We start from the raw sequence: 25,336 nt of genomic DNA on the forward strand, positions 1-25,336 counted from the left end.
TTCACCGTTGCTAGGGCCTTCAATATCCAATAAAGTAAAAGCATCCATTACTAAAGAGTATGCCAAGAACAATATCTTCAATGCTTACACGCTGAACTTTTTTCAATACTGAGCCAAGTGAATAGTAAGATCTAACAAGCTACTTATCGTTGACCTTCAAAATCTGTTTTAGCTCTATTATAAGAGTCCCCGAAACGAAATTACGTAAGAGTAGATCATCGTCACGTGTAAATATTGGACCAAAGTCAATTTTTTTTACAGCCGGGGCCTCCCCGCTTGACTGCAGGGCCTGAAATCTAACAAGCTATGTGAGATTACGTAACAAACACCTGCATTTCGAACACCTGCAAATAATCCCTATTACGCAAAATTCAAAGAAATATTGAAGAAACTATTTGCATAAGTATAAAATTTTGATCAGACGACTTTTGGGAAAAAGGGTGTAGCAGGGAGGCTAGCTACCCTCCGAAATTTTTAGTCACTTGTAAAGGGAACTAAAACTTTACGTTTCCGTTTGAAGAAGCCCTCTTCTGACATTTTAAGACCATTGGTTTGATACGATAACCCCTAGGGGAGAAAAAAAACAACAAAAAACACGCATCCGTGGTCTTTCTACTCGTGAAAATAAAAAAATTCCCCATTTTTGCAAATAGGAGCTGGAAAGCTGGAAACCTGTACAGTACAGTTTCCTAATACGCTGAGTTTAATGGTGTTATTTTCATTCCCCCACATATTCTTTCACTTTTAAGGTAATTTTTCGTCTACTTTTCAAAATAAGGCACATTTTTTCAGGTTCGTAATCTTTGATGGGTAACACTAAACTTAATGAGCATTATATGTTTAAAATTAGCATAATAAGTCATTTTTTATATTTATATTGAAATCAAAATCAAGTTCTTAGAGTTTCGGCTACTATTGAGCCAGGTCACTCCTTACTTACAGTTCGTTCCCAAGAGATGTTTGATTCGTTACCACGAACTGTTTGATAGTTTGTGTTCGTCTTAAGTTTCAATGCTGCTCCAACTAAAAGACTTTGTTTTATTTATTACTAGCTGTTGGGGTGGCGCTTCGCGCCACCCCAAGCCCCCCCGCGCGCGTAAGTCGTTACGCGCCATATTAGTTACGCGCCATTGTAGCTGTGACCCTGTGTCCCACCTGTGAATAGAGATAGATATAAATATATATTTTTAACTACGTAAAACATGCAAATATACAACATTCTTCGCTGTCCCATTGTCTGTGCATATAAATAGCATTTATATTCCCTGTGTCCCGGTCGTCATTTGTGTCCTGGTGTCCCAGTTTGTAATTTCTCTTTGAGTGTCCCAGTCGTCATTTATATTCCCTGTGTCCCAGTGTCCCGGTCGTCATTTGTGTCCCGGTGTCCCGGTCTGTAATTTCTATTCAAACAATCCCTGTGTCTCAGTCGTCAATTATATATCCCGCCTGTGCCCCCGGCGTCCCCGTTGTAGTTGTGTCCCTGTGTCCCGGTCGTCATTTATCTTCCCGGTCGTGATTTGTGTCCGGGTGTCCCAGTCTGTAATTTTTCTTTGAGGTTCCCGGTCGTCATTTATATTCCCTCTGTGTCGGTCGTCATTTGTGTCCCGGTCTGTAATTTATCTTTGAGTGTTTTTTCTTTTTAGTTTTTTCTAGTTTTTTACATTTTTTTCAGTTTTTTTTTCTTCTTTATTTTTCAGCGTCACTATGAAGTACATATCGCCGAACCTTTGTTTTTTAACTTAAATCTGGTAGGCATTGATGACCTTATCCAAGTCAAAATCCCAGTTTTGATATGTTTTGACTCTCGCTTTCCAGGTGGATTTTCATCTAACTGCGCGGTTTTGCGTTCTTTAGCCGCAAGCCTGTTTTCTTGCTGTTCTTGTGATTCCTCGGCACGCTTTCTTTTCTTACTTCCTCTATCAGCTGCAAGCCTGTTTTTTTGCTGTTCTTGTGATTCCTCGGCACGCTTTCTTTTCTTACTTTCTCTATCAGCAGCAAGTTTTTTGGCATAGACTCTTTGAGCAGCTTCCTCGGCTGTTGCCATTGTAGGTTCTTCAGTCATTTTACAATTAAACATTTTTCCGTGAACGCATGTTTTAAATATCTTTAATGACGTCACCGCCATAGCAAAAACCGTCAAAGCAAAAATGACGACAACTAATTTCATGACGTCAGTCAACACAGAAACATGACGTAACCTGATCCACAGACAGACACACAACTTATTTTTATATATATAAATTAACTTAAAATAAATCGACGTTATTGCCTACATGCTGTAGAATATTCAAAAATTTTCTCTTATTTAAATCTCTAAAGGAAAAGTTTCCTGAATTTGGAAAAAACTTTGTTTTGCTCCTCTTGGGAGTTGTGAACACTGGAGATTCATAGAAAATTTTATTCATAGAAATAGCAATGTACTAACACCAAGAAGTAAATGAGAAAAAAAATTGCCCAGGAAACTTTCAATGAATGTCCTGCGTTATTTTCTTTCCCTATTTATTTGGCTTCGGTAGGTTTTCACTAACATTTATAAAAATGCATCCATTTTTTTTCAAGAGAGGCTTACCATGGCTATAATTTTGCCAACATAATTATTGAATAAACACTTTTTTCATCCAAGCTGTTGTTTCAGGGGTACTTCTACAATCAGTAAAGTGTGAAGTGTCTTTAGCAGATGAACTGGAAAAAGTTGTTTGTGAAAAACAAAGTCCTAGTCGTCCATCCCGACCTAGCACTAGCTCCGACAGAAAACGAAGTAGAAAGCATTTGACTCTTACCCCGTTGCTTCATAGACGTGAGTATAGCTATAGTGTTGAATTATTGACGTTGGAATTCCCTATCTAGCTCTAATTTTTTTTTAAGTTAAATCAGGGAATCAGAAATCCATTTGCCATAAAATTGTCTTGTCATTTTGATTTCCCACACTGTTGGCCTCTTTTTCTTAAGAAATTCTTTTCACAAAACAGCGTTATAATCCAACCAGTTTTGTTTATTCGATGATACTGAACTATGCCCATATTGTCTTCCAAGTATGATCACCAAAAAGTATCCACTTTTCCTCCTCCCCAATCCCCTTTTAGTCACGAGCTAGAATATGATATAAATGACAAAAAAAACTAAGACTTTTTACTCCAATATACCGTACATGCCGTTACAAATGGGTTTTATGACGTTAAGAAGTTTAAAAGGCATATCACAAAAGGGATAGAAGAGGAAGAGTCAACCTCATATAATATGATTCCAGAAACTCCTCCTTTGGACTCGTGGCACTGGTTTATATTTCATTTGATTTGACTGGCTATTGCCAGTGGAATTGTTTCAACACGCCGTCACACGAAAAATGACATTGTTACTGATCAATTTTGGGAATTTATAGTAAATTTCATTCAATTTACATAGGTTTTATCTCTTTGGTGCAATCATGCGACTCTCTTAGCATTGGCTAATAGATTAGGTGTTGCTCATTCGTAAGAAACATTCTCCAAACTATACACTTGTCTATACAAAAAAAAAAAAAAAAAAAAAAAAAAAAAAAAAAAAAAAAAAAAAAAAAAAAAAAAAACCTCTTCGCCGCTCTAAATAATTTATATAAAATCATTATGTTAAAAAATAAACCATAAAGACATCGAAAGATAAATCTCTTGAACGTCTTTATTATTATTTCTTTTGTTTCTGAGTAGAGAATAAATTTGGATATTTTCTTCTTTAGCCACACTGCCATATGTTTCTGAAAGCACATTGTCTCATTGTCGCATTACCATATATTTCTAGGGAGAAAACATATTTTGGTCTTTACTTCTTCTGTCACGTTCCCAAATTGCAAAAAAAATATCCTTTGAACCGTATAGAATATAAAAATGCAGACATAAATAGTGAACGAGCAACTTAAACTAATATATCATTAGCTAAAAGATTGAGAAACAAAGAAAAAGTAACAGCAGAAAGCTATAGCAAAAATATATGCACAAAAGATATAACTTTTACGAACTGCCAACTAATGCTGCCAACAACTAACCGCAGCACCAAGCCGCCTAAGGCCAACACAGCTGGACACCCTCCTCTTCCATCCTAATATATTCAAAGCCTCCCTCTTTACACCCTCCCAGGAAGTTACCATTTACTTGAAATCTTTCTTTACGACATATTCTCACCCAAATTACGGACAACATGCTTTCCGTTTTGTCCTAGACGGTTGACCAAAAGGGACAATATTTGGCAATCTGTCATTCTTTATCTGCAGAACGCGCCCTAGTCGCCTTAACCTTTCTCCCATTATAGCCCTAGAAAGTGGGATTGAACCATACTTTTTTTTCAGCCTACTGTTTGAAATACCGTTATAGTAGAGTCAATCTAAATTAGTTTTAAGGGTTACCTCAAACAAATTCCACCAGTTTTGATGCTGGTATCATTCGAAGCGGAAAAAATGGCCAAAATCAGTCGCTTTTTCGTCTTTACTTCTAAAATAAAGACTTAACAAATTAATTAACTTTAATTTTTTAAAAAGTCCATGATAGGAGAATCAGGTAGATACATCAAGAATATGGATTCAGATCTGTGTTTTGGCCATCCCTGAGCCCTCTGACCCCTTCCCTCCACACATACGTGAGATAAACCATGCATTAATATAAGTTGGATATTTCACAAAGTCAGATCCACGAAGAGAGAATTTACACTTCTTACGCCAAAATTCTATGAAAAAATCGTATCCTAGTATCTTGCATATCCCCCCCCCCACGCACACCCAATCAAGTAAATGGATTTGCACAAATCTCAAAATTGCCCGGCATCTGCGATGTTTTTAACGCTTTTACTGAGAAATTATCCAATAGATGCGGTGATGCCTAAGAACAATCTGACCCATTTGCTGACATTCGAGGTTGAGAGTACGTGTATGCAGTGAGCTCACCGATCAATTTTGGCTTCTCGTTAACTTTTTACATACCTTAAAAAGATCCAAGGTAGATTTCGTCGACCTGAAATCGGAGCATGAAAGGAGGTGATAGGTGTGTTTTACTATAAGCCATTAAATATAATGATACATTTAATTGTCAATAAATCCTGTTTCTCTACTAGAATTATTCAGATATAGTGAGGATATCTACAACCTTATAATTATACGTACGACATGACAAGAATGTTCTTAGAAGCTGTCAAAATCATTTGAAGAGATTGGTTTTATTCATAAAATTCATAATTCTAAAGAGATGAGCTTCTAACACATGTGAAAATTTCTTAAAGAGTACTTTAAGCACATACTTAAATATATCATTCGTGTACTTATGGGAACTTAAGTACCAAGTACATTCTTGTCCTGAATTTCTCTAAAGTCTTCTAGAAATTAGAACAAATTTCAAAATGTTGGTATTATAATAAATGAAGAAGAGGATTTTTATGTAGAATTGCCAAGTGGCTGTTTTTGAGACAGTGAATTTGAATATAAGTCAATACTGATATCAAACAGTTCGTGATAATGAACTGTAGTAAGAAAGTTACATCAAAAGATTCATATTTTTATGCTGATTTTAAATATATAAATTTCATCATCAAGTTTAGTCTTACCCGTCAAAATTTACGAGCCTGAGAAAATTTGCCTTATTCAAGAAAATAGGGGAAACACCCCCTAAAAGTCATATAATCTCAACGAAAATCACATCATCAGATTCTGTGTATTAGAGAGCCCTTACTGTAGTAGTTTCAAGCTCCTATCTACAAAAATGTGGAATTTTGTATTTTTTTTTTTGCCAGAAGACAGATCACGGATGCGTGTTTATTTGTTTCTTTTTTTTCAGGGATGATTGTATCGACCCAGTGGTCCTAGAATGTCGCAAGAGGGCTCATTTTAACGGAACTAAAAGTTCTAGTGCCCTTTTAAGTGATCAAAAAAACTGGAGGGTACCTGGGCCCCCTCCTACGCTCATTTTTTCCCATAGTCATCAGATCAAATTTTTGAGACATTCATTTTGTTCCCCCTTGGTCCCCGGGGGAGGGGCTGCAAGGGACAAACTCTGACCATTGTTTACATATAGTAATGGCTATTGGGAAGTGTAAAGACGGTTTGAGGGAGACTTTTTCGCGTTCGGGGGGGGGGGGGGTTGGGTGGGTCGGGGGGGGAGGGTTGAGTGGGATGGTTTTTCCATGGAAGAATTTATCAGGAGGAAAGTGAATTTCCATGAAGGGGAAGCAGGATTTTCTAACATTATTTAAAAAAAGAAACAATGAGAAAATACATAAAAAAAGTCTTTTTTTCAACTGGAAGTAAGGATCAGCATGAACACTTCAAACGAACAGAGATTATTACATATATAAGGGTGTTCGTCTCCTCCTCAATACCTCGCTCTTTACTCTAAAGTATTTTAGTAATTTCAACTTTTTATTCTACGGTCTTTGTGATTCAGGGGTCATTCTTAAAAAATTGGGACAAAATTCAAGCCTTAGTGTAAATAGTGAGGTAAAGGCGAGGGGTCGAACCCCCTCATATACGTAGCAAAAATATACAAATATAATAGTTCGTTACGTAAGTTAATTCGTAAATTACGTATATTTATTGCTAATAAAAAGGTTCACACAAAAAATAAAAAGTTCTAGTCGCATTTTTAAGTAACCAAAAATTGGAGGGAAACTAGGCCTCCTCTTCCCAAATTTTTTTTCAAAATCGTCCTATCAAAACCATGAGAAAGCCATTTAACCAAAACAAAAAATAATATGCAAATTTTGTTTTAATTATTCATGTGCGGTGAGCCAAAATCAAAACATACATCAATTCAAAACGTTCAGAAATTAAATAAAAAAAAATTCACTGAAAGTAAGGAGCGACATTAAAACTTAAAACAAACAGAAATTATTCCGATATGAAAGGGGCTGTCCCTTCCTCAGCGTCCCGCTCTTTACGCTAAAGTTTCTTATTATTTTAAAGAGTAGAACTGTGACAAAGAGTCAAACTTTAGCGCAAATTTATCCGTTATGATGTTTTTTTTATCCCTTATGCTTAGCAATTTTATCCCTTATGCTAAGATCATGAGAACTCATATAGAGCCAGTTACTCACCCACAAATTCAATTAAAGCTGCCTTCATTCTTGGTGAATAGGCCATGTTTGAGTTTTGAATGTTTTGCAGAAAAACTGCCTCTCTATTGGTTCATCGTAAATTTCCTTATGTCTGTTCAGCTGTTGCTGTAACTGTTGCATAACCTCAACATAAGCACTAGTTATGTCACCTAAGTGTCCGTCTGAGTGCCACCTTAGAAAAATATGGATAATTTTACAACTGTAAGGTCATTCTTGAGATGTTTGGTTCAACATTTTTCTTCGTCCTTGTTTTCACATTTGTTCACTTGGTTCCTTTTTCCAACATTTTTAAGCAGACTTTTTATATTTTGAATTCTATGCTAGATTTGTACTTATAAACTGTTTTCCGCTCCATGTTAAAAATGGCATTTGGCCTAAAAAAAACACACCTTATATGATCTGAGAAGGCATAACTGTATTGAAGTTTTATTTATCAGCCTGGTATAAGGAATATGTTGAAATTAGGTTGAAAAACCACTTGTATATGGATTTTTTTACTCAATTTAACCAAACTTCTAAAATAATGAGCAACTTAGAAAGGAACCCAGTAGGATCCTTACTGCCCACTTACTGTCCTTACTGACATCACCGCAGCGGGTAAGGGCGCAGAGAAGCTCCCCCTGATATATAACAACTGATTTATTACTGTATATTCTTCAGTCTATCGGACTATGAAGTTTATAGTTTTTTGGGGTGCAAAGGCAATAAGACTTTAATGGCTGAGCCTCAACCCAGTTTTGGTGGCCCAGCTCCACCTTTGAATAAGAGTTAAAACAAAGTCATTTAGTAATGGAAAGTATATTTAATTAAATCTACAAGAAAGTATATTAAATTCTTAAAATAACAAACTTTTTTTTTACTTTGCAGGATCAATTGAAGACCGATGATCTGAAATGTCGACAGATCCCCTTAATTTTTTCTGGGAAGTTTTTTAAGATCATCATTTCGGAACATGATTTCTGCACCATGTTTATCTTTAAGTTTTCTAAAATAATTGTTTAAAAGGAACGTACAAGGAATATTACACTTTTTAATAATACATTTCTACAGTTTACGCTGTTTCACAGCAGCAAAATACTGTTTTCAAACCGTTCGCTCGCCCTTTAAGAGAAAACTTTCATCACTTTAAACCCTTTCTTGAATATAACATAGTCGACCTGTTTTTATTTTGTCTCACATTTTTGCAGCCTTCTTCCTATGGAAAAGGGGTTAAAAAAATCCCCTTCAATTTCCAATCAAATGAGCCTTTTTTGCCAGTTTTTACGACAATCAATGGCCATCTCCAAATTTTTATCAGATATATTTTGTGAAAATACGAAGTGATGGGCGGGAGGGGGGCTTCTGCCCTCCGATCACATTGAATCTTAAAAGCGTATTAGAACTTTCGATTACCAATTCAGTGAGCCCCCTCCATTGTTTATACGACCACTCTTTCTATGAAAACCTTAAATACTCCCAGGGCTTAACTTACAACACTTGCCCATAGAGCTGCGGGGGTGTCATTAAAGACATAATTTCTGGGCCTTTTAACCTTTTAAATACACTGGGAAAATAGCTACCTCAAAATTTCGATTGGATGTGTTTGGGGAAATTGTGGGCGTGTGAAGGGGGTTAGTTGCTCTCCAATCATTACCTGAGGAGTGCCACATTGTGTTCTCAATCTTAAAAAGGACACGACAACTTCTGATTACCATTCCAATGAGCCCTCTCCGAATTTTGCACGATCACTCTTTCTATATAAACCTCATATACCCCGAGGGCATAACTAACAACCCTTGGCGTGAGAGCTGTGATGGGATGTCATCCTATAAGGCATAATTTATGGACCTTCCAATTATGTTGAACAAAGTGGCTATTTAAAAATTTTGATTGGATTCGTTTGCGGAAACGGTGGGCGTGAAAGGGGGCTTAGTTGCCCTCCAATCACTTTCAACTAACAAAAAGGGCACTAGCCCTTTCAATTTCCAATCACGTGAGCTCTTTTGAAGTGTCTACTACAACAAATGACCATCTCAAAATTTATATTATATGCATTTTGAGAAAATACAAGGTGTGGGGAGGGGGGAGTATCCAGCCTCAGATCACTCTGAACCTTAAAAAGGGTACTAGAACTTCTGATTACCTATCCAATGAATCCCATACGATTTTTTACAATCACCGTTTTATATATACCTTATTGGCTCCCAGGGCATAACTTACAACCCTTGCGCTGAGAGATGTGGGGGGGGGCAGGTTGTCATCCTCAAAGACCTAATTTCCAAATCTTTCAATTACGTTGTACAAAATGGGCGCCTCGATCGAATTTTCAACCGAATGAGCTTTTACCGAAGTTTCTGTGACAACAAATGAACATCTTAAAATTTCTATCAGATTATTTCAGGAAAATACGAGGTGGGAGGGTATCCATCCTCTGATTACTCTGAATCTTAAAAAGGGTACTAGAACTTCTGATTACCAATCTAATGAGCTCCATCAGAAGTTTAAACCATCAAACTTTCTACAAATACCTTACATACCCGGAGGGCATAACTTACAACCCTTGCCCTGATGGTGGTGGGGGGGAGGGGTTGTCATCCTTAAAGATATAATTTCTGAAACTTTCATTGAAGTCGATCAAAGTGACTATCTTAGAATTTTGATTGGAGGCTTTTTGGAAAATTGTGGGCGTGGGAGCAGGGTTAATTGTCCTCCAATCATTTTCGAATATCAAAAAGGACTTTAGCTCTGTTAATTTCCAATCGAATGAGCCTTTTTGGAAGTTTCTACGACAACAAATGGCCATCTCGAAATTTCTATCAGATACATTCCGGGAAAATAACGGGGGTGGGGGGTGGGGGGGGGGTTATCCACCCTCCCATCACTGAATATGAAAAAGGGAACTAAAATTTTTGATTAGCAATCAAATGAGGTCCCTCCAAAATTTGTACGAACCTTATATGCCCCCGGGGCATAACTTACAACCCTTTCCCTGAGGCCTTTAGAGGGGTTGTCATCCTCAAATATATAATTTCCGGATCTTTCAACTACGTCGAACAAAATGGCTATCTCAAAATTTTATTTGAGACATTTGGGGAAATGGTGGTAGTGAAAGGGGGATTAGGATATCTTCCAATTACTTTCGACTATTAAAAAGGGTACTAGCCATTTCAATTTCCAATCGAGTGATTCGTTTGCGAAGTTTTTACTACAACTCCTTCGATACAAAGTGCCCTAATCTAAGCCTGAAAATAAAAAATAAAATAATACATTGTTGTCACATTGCTCTTTACTTAGGCAGCGCTATTGCGCTGCCTATGAACACAAAATCAACATGTATTCAAGCAGAAAGATGATAATCTAATAATTAAAAGCAAGAAGTGAAAAAATAAACATAATCAAATACTTGATCTATCAGTTCTCAACCTCAACAACCATAACTTTGGAAATTACGAGAAATCCTTTATTCTCATAGATAACAGAGACACAGTGCATTCTTGGCCCTGAGTAGAAGTTTCAAGAATAAAAACTTTTTCAACTGAAAGTGAGAAGGAACATTAAAACTTAAAAAGAACAAAGATTATTACGTGTATGAAGGGGGTTGTATCCTCTTCAACACCTCATTCTTTACCCTAAAGTTTTCTAGTACTTTTAAAAATACTTCTTATTGTTCTAATTAAACCATATTTTTGTTTAAGGGGTAGTTCTTAAAGAATTGAGACACAATTCAAACTTTACCGTAAAGAGCAAGGTGGCGAGGAGGAGGCAACTCCCTTCATATATGTAATAATTTCTGTTCAATTTGAGTTTTAATGCTGCTCCTTACTTTCAGTTGAAAAACACTATTTTTTTTTTAATTTCTGATCGTTTTTTAAATAATGCCAGGAAATCTGGCCACAACTCCAAGGAGAAATACCCTTCTCATACAAAATATCCTGTAGACAGTTCAATCCCGGTGAAAATTCAGCCAGGACAATTACCCTTAACAACCCGACGCGTAAAACTGAGACGGAAAAGAGAAAGGAAGACATATAAAAAGAATTTTGTACAGGAATTCATGCAAACACCCACAGGGTATAATTTCCCCTGGCAAGTTCACCCCCCTGGAAATTTCTCTTCCTATGGAAAATCTCCCGTGGAAAAACCCCCAGCAGAAAATTTGCCCCCCCCTAAAATGTATGCATGCTTCCCAATAACAAATACAATATGTAAACAATGACTAAATTTTATAATTTGAAGACCTTTCCCCAGGGGCTGGGGGTGGTGGTCATGTTATATCCAAATCCATGGTCATTGGGCCTTTCAACTATGATGAAAAAATTGTCGTCTCAAAATTTTGATTGGACGATTTTGGGGGGGAAAGGGTTGGGGAGGGAGCTTAGTTGCCATCCAATCTTTTTGGTCACTTAAAAAGGTCACTAGAACTTTTAATTTATGTTCAAATTAATACTCCCACGATAATCTAGGACCACTGGGTTGAAACGATTATCTGTGAAAAAAAAAAAAAACAATAAAAAAAACAACAAATAAACACCCATCCGTGATCTTCCTTCTGGCAAAGTTACAAAATTCCACTTTTTTGCATATTGGAGCTTGAAACCTTTACAGTAGGGGTTTTCTGATACGCTGAATCTGAAGGTATGGTTTTCATTAAGATTCTATCACTTTGGGAGGTGACTCCCACTTTTATAGAAAATTTGGCAAATTTTCTCAGGTTCGTAGCCGTTAATAGGTAGATTAAACATAATAAACCTTATATATTTAAAATCAGCATATTAAGCCAATTCTTTTGATATAACTATTGGTATTAAAATTTATTTTTTTAGAGTTTCAGTTACAACTGAGCCGGGTCGCTCCTTGCTTACAGTTCGTTACCACGTTACCCCGTTTGACAACGGGAAAACTTTTTGTTTTACATTTGCACTTATTACAGACAATAATGGTGAAGAAACTGGTTCTGCCGACTCTGACATTTTTGGAGGTACTGATGGAGATTCCGGTCACTTTTCTGTACATTCACCAGAGCCTATAGCCTCAAGTCCTGCGAGAAGAATAGAAGAAAGTAAGTTTTATGCTTACTTACATTTTATTTGTTCATGCTTGGGAGGGGAAGGCTTCAAAGAAAAGAAACTTGCTATGTTACTTTGACCCACTTCCTATCATTTATGCAGAATGGGTTACACTGTGAGCTTTTGGGTGCATTTTCACCAATGGTAAATGAGTATTTTTAGGCAAGAGTAGGAGATAAATTTGTTCACTCGGTTTAGGTAAATGTAAGAGAAAATTGTAAAGAGTAAACTGAAATCAAGTCAAATATAGAGGGAGAACCATCTATTTTAATTGATTATTATTAATTTATAATGCATTTTTTTTAAAAAGAAAAATTTTGAAAAATGAAAAATAATTCGTCGGCTAAAAATCGTTTCTAAACACACTATACATTTGCCAGCCAATTTTAGAAATGTTGGCTTGTTCTGTACCAGATTTTAGAATAAAGAGATTTGCAAGATCAGACCTGCCAGATCAAATTACAACAAATCAAAGGGTAACAGAGTTGAATTGGACTTATTCATAACCCGTTATAATACACATGAAAAACAGAGTATAATGTGAATAAAAGAAAAGAGGAAAAAGAATATGACCTAAAAAACTAAACAACACTTCACCTTACTTAAAAACAATTAAAACATACAAAAGCAAAAGCGAAACATATATTGAATCAAAATAGCGCTCCATGGGTAACGACCAATTCTACTATTATAAGCTTCTATGCTTTTTCTGATAGAAGCATTCGGGTCTATGATGCCGTATCTTCTAATGACCCAGGAGTTGCTTGACCATGGTGGAAGGGCAAGCAGGTATTTGGCATACCGGATATAGATTCTCCTCAGAGAAGGAGCCGAAGCTCCTTCGTCTCGGTTATCGTAAACGTACGCCAAAAAGGTGCAAGGTATAGGAAATTCGGGAGCTTTTTTTTTTTTTTTTTTTTTTTTTTTTTTTTTTTTTTTTTTTTTTTTTTTCCAAGTCGGCATAACAATGAAACTAGGGAATAATTAAGGTCTTCTAGTTCCTTGTCTTTTCTCTCCTTCAGTTTTGAAATAATAAAATAGGCCGATGAGCCTCATATTATGTTAATCATGGCTTCAGATGAAATTGAAAACAGGAAATTAAGAAGGAACTGCAGAAACAACAAAAGTTAGAAAAGCCAAAACCTGATTCCGGGAAGCAGACTGGGGCGGCAAGCGCTCTTCCCCCATGGTCTCATAATTTGTCAACTATTTCATAATAAAATGTTAAAGAAGTTAAAGGTCTCTTCCTACAGCACTTTTTACACTTTTAGCAGACACGTTCGGAAATATTTTTCCAAGTGAGGAACATTTTTATATTTTCATAAAAAAATTTAAATATGTCTTGTGTGTCAAATTTGTCATGGGCTCAAGTATTTTATTACGACTTATGCCCATGAAACAAATCTCCAAAATATAAGTCTTAATAAAAAAGACTTAGGCCAATGATGCATTTGACACAAACAAAATATTTCTCTTAATAAAAGGACAAATTGACATGACAAATTTATAAGAAGTGTCCATAAATTTTGAAAACTGTAGTTTTTTGGGGAGGGGGAAGGTTCCTTGCTGCATACTTCCTAGACTCTGGGAGAGAACAAATATATAAGAGAAGCTAGCGCCTATTATTTTTATGTTTTGGAGGTTTTACTTGCGGGCATTAGAATGAAGTTTTAGTTGAGAATAAAAATTTAGGAGATGGCCGTTGCAAAGAAAAGCCGCGACGAAAGTCGATGTGGACTGATACTTGATCGTAAGTAACTAACTATAGTCACCGAAATTTTGAATAAACTCTCAAACTTTTAACATTTTATTATAAATGAAGGTATAGGTTTTGCCAAGTTTTTTCAATATACATCTTGAAATAAAAAAGGGGATTATTTGAACCGGATGGTGATCATGCGCTTGTTTATGTTTTAAATCGAACTGCATAGAAGTGCAAATATCTTTGCCTATAGTAATTGGCCAGATAACCCTCATAAACTAAACTAAAAATTGATTTTTTTTCTTAATTTTCTTTCTTGATTCATTGTTCTTCTTAATTTCTTAAATTTATAGCATTTTATTAATTTAATTATGTGCTCCTAAAATTGTATTATTCTTCTTAATTTTTCAGCATTATGCTATTCAAATTTAAATGTAATTTTGGTTATGGTTTCGGTAATGCCAAAAACACGTATTAATTGGAGGTGCCCTCCAATTTTTTGGTCAGTTAAAAAGGCCACTAGAACTTTTAGTCTCCGTTAGAATGAGCCCTCTCATGACATTCTAGGACTACTTGGTCGATACGATCACCCCTGGAGGAAAAAAAACAAACAAACAAATGAACGTGCACCCGTGATCTGTCTTCTGGCAAAAAATACGAAGTTCCACATTTTTGTAGATAGGAGCTTGAAACTTCTACAGTAGGATTGTCTGATACGCTGAATGCGTATCAGATCCCATGACCTTTTTTCAAAAATAAGGCAAATTTTCTCAGGCTCGTAACTTTTGATGAGTAAGACTAAATTTGATGAAACTTATATATTTAAAATCGGCATAAAAATCTGATTTTTTGATGTTTCTATTAGTATCAAAATTCCGTTTCTTAGAGTTTCGTTTACTATTGAACCGGGTCGCTCCTTACCCGGTCAAACAGTTCGTTACCACCAACTGTTTGAAAAAGACTACAGGAATTCAGGCGAGCCTTACAGGGAATGTAGAGGGGAGTGTTGAACTAGATCAAAACAAGTTATGTTTATACGGATTGTCAAAAGGGCGTAACTCAGGAATAACTAGGTGTATTAATTTGTAACTCTCCGGAAATGATAAGAGAGATGATAAGAAATACAACATTTGCATTCTACTACAGCTACCACCACTACTACTGCTACCACTACTACGACACTTTTACATTTACATAATTTTGGGGAAATATGGAATAAAATAAAAAGACGCTAAGTCCATGTACACTGTCAAAAGATTGTAGGTCAACAATTGATTTGGACATTAAGATGGAACGTTCAGAGAAAGCCAAACAGAAGAGGATCATTTGATCGAGAGGCAATATATGCGAGTCATTATTTATTTCTACTATATCTGCTATACTTGCTAATATTTCTACTACTACTTCTATTGCTACTCCTTGTAAAGACAATTCGTTAGTACTGCTGCAGCTGCTACTACTACTGCTATTAAAATTGGTACTCCTACTACAAATATTAACACTACTACTGTGACTACTAAACTATGCCTAAGGCTATGAAGGTGAAATTTTCAAGGAATTTGGAGGAGGAGGTGTGCTTAATCACAATATACCTTCTGCATGCAGTTTGTCAAAAGGGGGTAATATCAATATCTTAGGAACAGTTTAGTGTGTAAAGTTGAAGCTAACAGGATTTGTTGTGAAGGATGTTGAACTACCCCCCCCCCCAAAAAAAAACATTTACATACTAATGCTACTGCTTCTACTCATAATGCTACTTCTGCTACTATTATTACTACTTCTACAACTACTGCTATGGCTACTACTGCTGCCGCTAAGGCTATGGCTACTACTAATAATTTTACTGCTACTACCACTATTGCTGCTACTCAAACTGAGGTTTTTTTTTCTTTTTTTTTTAAAGAGTTCAAGTTAGAACCTTGTCTTGAGAAGACATAGGTGTTGTCAGCCCAGCTCGTGTTAATTTTTGATCATTTTGAGGCCTGTATATATTTGATTCTATGATTAAGTATTAACATAATCATCACGTGGTTTAAATGATGAAATGGCAAACCAGGAATTTCAATTGAATAATGAAATTCTGGCTGGAATTCGATTCATCTTCCCTGCTGATGCATCGAAGAATCGCCTACTTGATTGGATTTTTTCTTCTGGGACTATTTTTGGTGATCAGTGTTGCTTTTCCTCTAACTGCAGAGTTCATTTACAATTTGATGTTATCATCACTATTCGCTTTTCTTCTAACCTTAGTTTTCGTTGTCCACTATTTTCATTTGAAATTCATTGTGAAGCTTATTATACTATGTCGTCTAGCCGCATATCTCATTTGTCTTTCATTGTCGTGCATCATTACCTCAGATATTTTCCATGCCTTTTGGTTTAGCTGTTCGGATTTATTCAAAATCATTAGCAATTTCGCATGACGTCACAGAAATAAAAAACTGGCTTTCCAGCTTTTCACCAGTTGTTATATTTTTGCTTTGATTGCGCTGTTCTATATCACAGTATAAATCCGGAATATTCCAATGCCTATGCCCTCTGAAATAGCTAAATTACGCATCAGAATAATCTGCATTTTGTAATTTAGTTTCAAATTATAGTGTGGAAAATCCATGATTTCAGTTGAATTGAGAAACTGTGAATTCAATTCCTCCTTAATGTTTATCCATTATTGACGCTAAAAAACACGAAATATACACGAAATATCTGAAATATCTAAATTACGCCACAGTATAATTTTGATGTTACTTTTTAGTTTTAAGTCATATTTTGTTCGCATTTCAATGTAATTTTTGCCTACCCTGCTCTATTTTTATTGCTCCATTTTATATGCTCCATTAGCTGTTTAGTGTCATGTTTCTTCTTAAATAATTTCTTAGACCATACTGCTTCTCCATTTACAAAAATCCTGTTCCATTTTTATTTAGCTGTTCCATTTATCCTGTTCCATTTTTATTTAGCTGTTCAGAGTCATGTTTCTTCTTAAATAATTTCTTAGACCTTCTCCATTTACTGCTTCTCCATTTACAAAAATTAAGCAAGACAGATGGGCTTAATTTAAGCAAAGCAGTGATAAAGAATAAAAATTCAAATCCAGGAGCCTGTATCAACGGAAAAAAGGAGAACGATAAAAAATAGCTAAATCATCAAAAGAAACAGACGAAAAAACAAGACAACAAGGGAAAAACAAACATCTTTCCGAATTCTCCGAATTTCGGATCCGAAATTCTGCAGTTCTGTAATACAGAAACGACACCGAAAATGTTTAGCAGAGCAGAAACTACTCTTTATACATTCAATTGACATATGGGATCTACCAAAAACATATCTATCGAAATCGAAAATAGATCTATCGAAAATAATATTAATTTTGTTTGGTTCCCTCCTCAACTTTTGTGACAGTACTGGGATATAAAAGCAGTTACATAATTTGTTGATTTGACCCATCTTCTTGTAATATTATAGTATTATTAACCTTTTTTCCTTCTTTCAGTTATTTGAGAAACTGTCTTTTCGGGGTGTCCATTATCTATTTAAATATCCTTAATGACAATTAGTTCACTACTCAGGTATTTTGGGGATGCTAATTTTAATACCCTATCAACTAAAAAAAACTAAACCCCTTTTTTACTTGGATCGGGTGATTTAACATGAAAAATAAATAACGGTTATAGTTCGTCGGCTTAGGATAAATTGGTAAAGCTTATTCATTATTGTTTCTATCGATCCAAATATCCAAAAACGGTAACTTATTCTCTCTTTCTGTTTCAATTGTAAAAACTAATTCATCTCCCAAATTATTCAAAGAATAAATATTTTCTTTGTCTATCCAAAAACCTTGAAGAACATAAAGATGAGATAGAGGAATCCTCGGTGAAAATTGAAATAGAAACTATATTAAATTTAGTTCATATAGCTAGTAATTATGTTAATTATTCTAAGTTTAGAGATAATTATTTCCACCAAATTAGAGAATTATCAATGGGGGGGACCTTTAATTCCGCTGTTAGCATACATTTGTGCAGAGTATGTGAACATTTTAGTTATAAAAACATATCTTTTAAAACCTAAATTTTGAATAAGATATATGGATGATGTTTTAGTTATTTGGAATTATGAGAATTAGAAATTCAAAGTTTTCTGGGACATTTAAATAAATATGCCGAAAAGCAAAATTTTGCTTTAAAACTAAATCAAACGGCGTTGTATATTCTGGTTGCCAATATAACATCTCGGAAACACCCCAAGAACGACTGATGTTATTAAGTTGAAGATTTTAGGGCCACTACTGCTACTAATTCTGCTCTTAAAATTCAACTAAATAATTCAAGTTGTCAAAAAGAATAGATATAATTTTTTGATAATGGTATGAACTTTTATTTTTCAGGCCAATTTGAGGAGGAATAAAACAAATATAAACAATATAATTTGTGTCTAGATTTCTAATAGTGTATATGGTTTTTTTTTCTCCAAGACAGGAATATATAAAATATCATTTTCTTTTTTCATGAAAAAGACTATGTCAATAAACATTAATCTAAACACTAAGTTAAAACATAAGCAAAAATTAATGTAAACATTTTTTTCCACAAATAACCCAATCCCTAGACTTAGTTACTGGACCGTTCAGCTATACTGAAAAAAAAAGACTATCTCACAATTTTGATCGGATGTTTCTGAAAAACTGATGGGCTAGGCAGAAGGCTGCTTGCCCTTAAAACGGGCACTAGAGCTTTTAATTCCGAATTATATTAGCTCATGTAAAAATTTCAAGATATTACTATCAATAATAAAGTGACGCTGCCTATAAGTTTACTTATATGACATTTTGAAAAAACAACTAACAACTCACCGCAGCACCAAACCACCTAGGGCCAACAAAGCTGCGGAGGCTCCTCCCCCATCCCAATATATTCATAGCCTTTCTCTTTAGACCCTCCTCGGATCTTCCCACCCCAACCGCGGACAACCTGCTTTCTGTTTAGTCCTAGACAGTAAGCCAAAAAGGACAATCTTCGGCAATCTGTCATTCTTCTTCCGCAAAACTTGCCCTAGCGATTTCAACCTTTGTCTCATTATACTCCTAGAAAGCGGGACAGAATTACACTTTTCAGAAATCCTACTGTTTGAAATACGGTCAGTCAGATGGGTATTCAGTATAATCCCTAGGCAATTTCTCTGGAAAACATCTAGCAAATCTTCATCAGCTTTTCGGAGCACTCATACTTCAGAGCCATATTTGACCACTGTCATCACTAAAGCTTCCAATTTCTAATCTTGGTTTGCAGACTCATCTTCCCATTCTTCCAAACTTTTTTTAACGGTGAAAAAAACCATCTGAGCCTCGTAATTCTAGTTTCTAACATCCTCACTGCTCCCACTGTCTTTACTGATAGTACTACCAAGGTAAGTGAACCTGATCAACCTTTTTTTTACCTGGCGTCACCTTTTCATCTTCACTTATTCCTAGCCTTAGCGACTTAGTCTTCGTCACATTAATTTCCAAACCAATTCTACACTTTAAACTCGCAAAACCTCTAAAAGGTCACTCATTTTGGTCGCACTTTCATCTAGGATTCTTAAATCATCAGCATTACCTAAGTCTAGGAACGTTTTTCCTCCCCATTTGATTCCGTGTTGTTCCATTGCCTTTCTTGTGCTCTTTAAGACAAAGTCCATCAAAATGATCCATTTAAAGGGGAATAGAACACAACCCTGCTTTACTCCTGATTTAATATAGAATCAGCTGTTAAACTCATTTCCTAACTTAATCGCAGCTGTCATTCCCGTACATAGCACTAATCACTCTAATATATTTTCTGGTATAACAAACAAGGATTAGACCTTCACTAAAGCTCTTCTATCAACAAAATCGAACGCTTGCTCATAACCTATAAAACTGTGGACCAAAGGTGTTTGATAACTAAGACACCTCTCAGTCATTAACCTAAGAGTGAAAATTCGGTCGACACAACCTCTACCCTTTATTGAAACCACACTGTTCTTCTCTTATAACTTTGTCTACAGCCTCTCTCAGTCTAAAAAGTATCATATTACATAGTAATTTGCTACCTAGAGATACCAAGCCAATACTTTGATAATTACGAAACTCACTGTTATCACCTTTCTTATACAGTGGTTTAATTAGGGTTTCCTGAAATCGCTTGGTACTTCCCTCTTTTCAAAGTCGTTGTCGTTATCATCAATAACTTATTTCTAACCTCAGAGCAACCATAGTAAAAAAAAATCATTTACCACAGTATCAGCACCTGGTACTATATTATCTTTTAATCCTTTCAGTGCTGTCGCTAATTCTTACTCACAAAACAAATCTTCCTTCACATCCAAGGTATCACAAACTATTTTATTTTCCTCTATATCTTTTTCTGCAACTCTATCGTAGTTTAGCACATTTTCAAAATTGTATGTCCACCTCTCTTTAACTCTTTCCTTATCACTATTTGTGGCCCCGTTCCTATTTTTAACTGGGACAGGTCCGGATTGACTACTCCCTCTCAATTTGCTAACATGTAATTATATCTATTATACCACCTTGAAAATAAATTTTCTTCTACTTACTCTATCTAAATTTTCTTAATAAGTATTTGCTGCGACCTGATATTTAGCTTGCGTGCTCTACTGGAGGAACCAAACGAATGGCAAATGCAGATTATTTTGGTGTTCGTAGACTTCTTGAAAGTATTTGACTCTGTGCACCGAAGTACAACAGGGAAAATTCTCCAAGTGTATGGAAAGCCTCTGAAAATTGTGAATATGATTAAATTCCTGTATGCTGCACAGGGTTTTTGCAGTCAAAATGGAAAATGGACTGTCAGAATGGTTCCCTGTCGAGTCCGTTGTACTTCAAGGATGTTTACTACCTCCAATATTATTTGCAATACTTGTTGACTTTATTCTTCGAGCTTCCCAATTTAGAGGAGGCATAAAACTAAGTCCCGGCTGTAAAATGCACGACTGCAATTTCACTGACAATATTGTTCTCATGCCTTACTACCAAGAGGACATTCAACATAATCGGAATGAATTAGCAGCAAAAGCTGCCCTTATGGGCCTGAAGATTAACATTAATAAGGAAGCAGTATGTAAAACGCAGTTGTGACGACCATTGCAGCTGGGATTCGATACGAAGGCACTGATATAATAGAGGTCAGAGAATGGTCACAATGAAACGAGATCACAATGTGAAGATGGAAGCATTGGGGGTATATGACCCGCTTGAGCAAAAGACGCCTCCCATACGATTTATGGTGTAGGACCCCACCCGGCATTCGAAGAAATGGAATACAACGGAGAACACTTGCTAGATCCTTGGAGAAAGAGGCAACGAGTCTCCGAACCACTTTGAATGAACTTCGGTCTTTGGCACCAGATCGTTCAAGCTGGGGGTGAAACGTTATTGCTCTATGCTCCCGAGGCGTAGGAGAATCTAAGTCTAAGTAAGTAAGTAATAAGTATTTCATTAGTTTGAATATTCCACCCATATGCAATAGTAACTGTTTTAAAAGTACATACAGTTAACAGTAGAGGCCTAGTTGTATTGCAATTTTTTAGCTTGAGTCTAATCTTTGAAATTAGGCTACTGTCCAATCTTGGACAAAAGTTCTTAAAATTTTAGTATCTAAATCATGGAGAGATTCAATCACTGACACGTGTTGTGAAAAGGAGCAATCATATTTAAACAGGCTCGGCTATATATCGGCTATGATTGTAGTCAGCCAATCCCAATTATCTGTATCAGTTTCAATATTAAGAACTTGCTGTACTTGAGTAAGGAAGATGCATTTTAGTCAAAACATTTGTCCAAAATCACACACTGTCTAAGTACTGTGGGTTTTCACTCTAAATCATCTTTCATGCAGTAGCTACGATCTGGCAGTTCAAGCCACTTTCACACATTACCTCTCTTACCACTCATAATCATCACACTGAACTCTGCAATTTTTTTTATCTTCTCCTTAATCGCCCTCATAGATGACTTTTACAAAAGTTGCCAACTGCAACCCAAATCGAAACTAAGTTCACATTCCTTTTCACCATCATACCCAAAAGGACTGTCTGAGTTGTCACAAACAATCACAGTACGAATCTTTTCAGTTTCGTTTTCACCCTCAGGGCAGTCTTCTCACTAAGCCTTTTCAGAGCCTGCTACTTTTTTTCCTTGCTTTTATTGCTCTTTTTTCTTTTGCACCTTTTTTATGCCTTCCTTGTAGCAAAGGCAGCTTTAATAACTGCCTTAATGGATGTATTAGTGAGTAATTTTGTTCTGCCCTCCTATCTTCCTTGAAGCATTTTGTTTTCTTGGTGGTGTCAGGATGTGGTTGTATTGCTCAGGTGTGAGGTGCAGGTAGGAGTGGGCTAGAGTTATAGCCTCTGATGAGCAACTTGCCATCTGCTTCATGGGCTAAAAACATTTGGTTGGTTTGTACTTAGGAGCACATATCTTCATTATGAAAACAATCTGGATTGAAAGGTGGTACACCTTCCAAATCTCTTCTGGATGCTTGATGGTTTGAAAACTAAGGGGAAAGGCTTTTCTACCAACCCAACTCTGATGTTAATGGTGACAGTTTTTCCAAAATTATTGACCATCAGCACATCCATTGATGGCTTGTACTGACACTTGTTGGGCCATAGACAGAAATATCCGATGGTTGCAAGCAATGACTGCAATGGGAAGCTTTTTTAAGTAGTATCACCCCGCGTTCCTTGGCACAGTTTATCACATTTGGATGAAGATGAGCATCATGATTCTCTGGCATGAGCAGCTTCTTAGCATCAAAAGAAGCATGCTTCACAAAATAGTTGATGTAATTTAAAAAGGTAGGATCTTTGATCCGCCTATGAAGATAAGACTTGCTATTCCTAGCACAGTGTTACAAAGATAGCCTTTTATTTAAAAAAAATCCATACGTTTAGGCTTCCAAATATATTAAAAAACATATAATTACATAGTGGATCAGAGTTAAAAAAGCTGGTTTGTCTATTCATAAAAGAAATGCGTTAACATGCATTTTAACCACGGAAGGCGTAAGCTGCAGTCAAAGACGGAAGTTAGACATCTTTGAGCGGGTGAGGGCAGTATTTGAAAAATGTAAAGTGGTATAAGTATATAGTTAGACTTACAAAATTGTAAACAGTTTGAGATTTCTTGAGAAAAAGGTCCCAAAGGCTCTCCTGTTTAAGTCTGGTGTTAATTAAATAATGATAAAAGAAGAAAATATACAATATTAGGTTTTGAGGCAGCAACCAATATGAGCCAATATGATTTGATAAGAGCCAGTGATTCACGAAGTTTTTCAACTCATGAATAGGCCCAAATCTTTTGATAAATTAAAGTTGGGTCTTGAGAAAGAATATTTAAAATATAAATTTTTGTGGTCAACAATGATCGTGCCGGTTGCGTGACACCAACATCTCACTGGTGGCGGCACGGATAAATATCCGTCGGCGTGCCACCGCTGCTATTTTTAGCCTCACCACCACAAGCCTTTTCTTATCGACGCATCGCCGGGGTCTAGGTGATATTAGTATTGGTATTAGCGTGCAAATATTGCCTTTTGATCAATTGATCTTCCCCTTTAAGACTTCCCTGGAAGTTCCAACTTAGTTCCCTAATCCATTCCCGAGATACGTCCTTTCTATAATCTGCACGCACATAGCATATTTTGATCTAGTTCAGATTTCTCTTCTATATTATATCATCTTCCTTTTCATTTCATTAGTATTAATAACACTAGAATCATTGTAGTAGTGGTAGCAGTAGGAGTAGTAGTGGCAGCAGTAGAGCTGCATTAGTAGCAGTAGTAAAAGTAATATCCGCTGTATTAATAGCAATATTAGTATAAACATGTTTCTTTTTGGTCAGTATGATACCCGTCTCATGATACCCCGGAAACTTCAAATTAATACCATGAGCCGTTCAAAAAATAATGCTGATACAACCCTTTGATAATCTGTAGCCAAATAGTATGTTCTGATTTAGTATAGTTTTCTCCTCAACGTATCCTTAAATCTCAACTTCAATATCCTCTGCGTTGGAAGTAATCACTACAAAAGCACTAGTTTTAGTGGCAGTAGTGATAATAGTAGTAGTTGCTGCAGTACCTCCGAGCACTTTTCACTTTTGAGTCTTAAAAAGGGCATTAGAAATCCCTATTTCCAATCAAATCCAAACAAATTTAGTCTTAGCCTTAGAGAAGTTGTGATTCAGGTAGTAGTTGGAGTAGTTTAGTAGCAGTAGCAGTAGTAGTAGTAGTAGTATTAGTAGTGGAGTACAAATAACAGTGATAATAGTGTTAGTAAGTCTAATGCACATATTACCTTTTGATAAGTTAATCTTTCACTTTAAGTATTTTCTAAAATTTACAACTTAAAACCCAAATCCATTCTTGAGATACGCCCTTTTGACAACCTGCATGCACTTAACATGTTTTAGTTTAGTTTAAAGTCCTCCTTTGTCTTTTATTAAATTTTCTCTTCAGATGCGTAGGCTTAATAGTACCGGCATTATAGTAGCAGTAGCAGTGGTAGTAGAAGGAGGATGAGGGGCAGTAGTAGCAGTGATAGTGTTGCATTAGTGCTAGTAGTAACAGCTCAGGGAAGAAGAGGGGCTAGTTGTCCTCTTATCAGTTTTTACTCTTGAAAGGGAACAAAAACTTTCAATTTCTGTTTAAATGAGCCTCCTCTAAAGTTTAAACGACCACTCCTTCCATAAAAAACCTTATATGTTCCAGGGCGTAAATTACAACCCTTGTCCCAAGACTTAAAGAGGCTTGTGTGAAACACCAAAGGCCTTGTTATATGATTTTTGGGCTATTTTTTGAATAAAATGGTTATCTCAAAACATTCCATAGGATGTATTTGGGTAAAAGAGGATAGGGGGACGAAGTTGTCCTACGATCCCTTTGAGTATTAAAAAGAGCACTAGGACTTCTGATTTTCAACTAAATGAGTTCCTTCCAAGTTTATACGATAACCTGTTCTATTAAAACCTTATATGCAGCCTGGACATAACTTACAACCCTCGCCCTGAGTGATGTAGGGGGGGGGGTCATCTCAAAGACATAATTACCGGATCTCTCAACTATGCTGAATAAAATAGTATCTCAAAATATTTATTCGATGTTCTTGGAGGCTTTGCTCACCATGGAGGCATTGCTATAGATTCTTTGGAGCATTTTGACCAAAATGGCTATCTCACAATTTCGATCAGAGACGTTTGAGGAAAAGAAGGCGTCAGAGGCTCCTATCACTGTTTACTCTTGAAAAGAAAAAATAACTTTCAATTTTCAACCAAATGAGTCTTCTTTAAAGTTTAAGCGACCACTCATTCAACGAAACCCTATATACCCAGGCCATAACTTACAACATTTGCCTCCAGACTTTGGGGTTGTGTCAACCCCGAAGGTTTTTCTATATGATCTTTGGACTATTTTTGAGTAAAATGATTATCACAAAATTTTGATTGGATGTGTTTGGGGAAATAATGGACGTAGGGAAG

General features: G+C 36.0%; 1 protein-coding gene and 1 long non-coding RNA gene across 3 annotated transcripts in view; one reads left to right on the top strand and one right to left on the bottom strand.

Annotated features, from left to right (window-relative positions):
- The window catches only part of LOC136043948 (JNK-interacting protein 1-like), a 112,376-nt gene that overhangs the window by 23,139 nt on the left and 63,901 nt on the right, over positions 1–25,336 (top strand). Inside the window, exons 3-4 of the mRNA XM_065729023.1 lie at positions 2,636–2,797; positions 11,978–12,106. Of these exons, the coding sequence (XP_065585095.1) occupies positions 2,636–2,797; positions 11,978–12,106 (291 nt within the window). The remainder of the gene's footprint in view (positions 1–2,635; positions 2,798–11,977; positions 12,107–25,336) is intronic.
- The window catches only part of LOC136043949 (uncharacterized), an 87,836-nt gene that overhangs the window by 1,638 nt on the left and 60,862 nt on the right, over positions 1–25,336 (bottom strand). The window contains exon 5 of one of the 2 annotated variants that reach the window (XR_010621758.1): positions 6,889–7,240. The exons of the other annotated variant lie outside the window; for it this stretch is intronic. This is a non-coding gene — a long non-coding RNA (uncharacterized LOC136043949). Of the gene's footprint in view, positions 1–6,888; positions 7,241–25,336 lie in introns of those variants that run through there. 2 annotated transcript variants of the gene reach the window in all.

This window comes from Artemia franciscana, chromosome 2, assembly GCF_032884065.1.
Source record: "Artemia franciscana chromosome 2, ASM3288406v1, whole genome shotgun sequence".
Lineage (NCBI taxonomy): Eukaryota > Metazoa > Arthropoda > Branchiopoda > Anostraca > Artemiidae > Artemia > Artemia franciscana.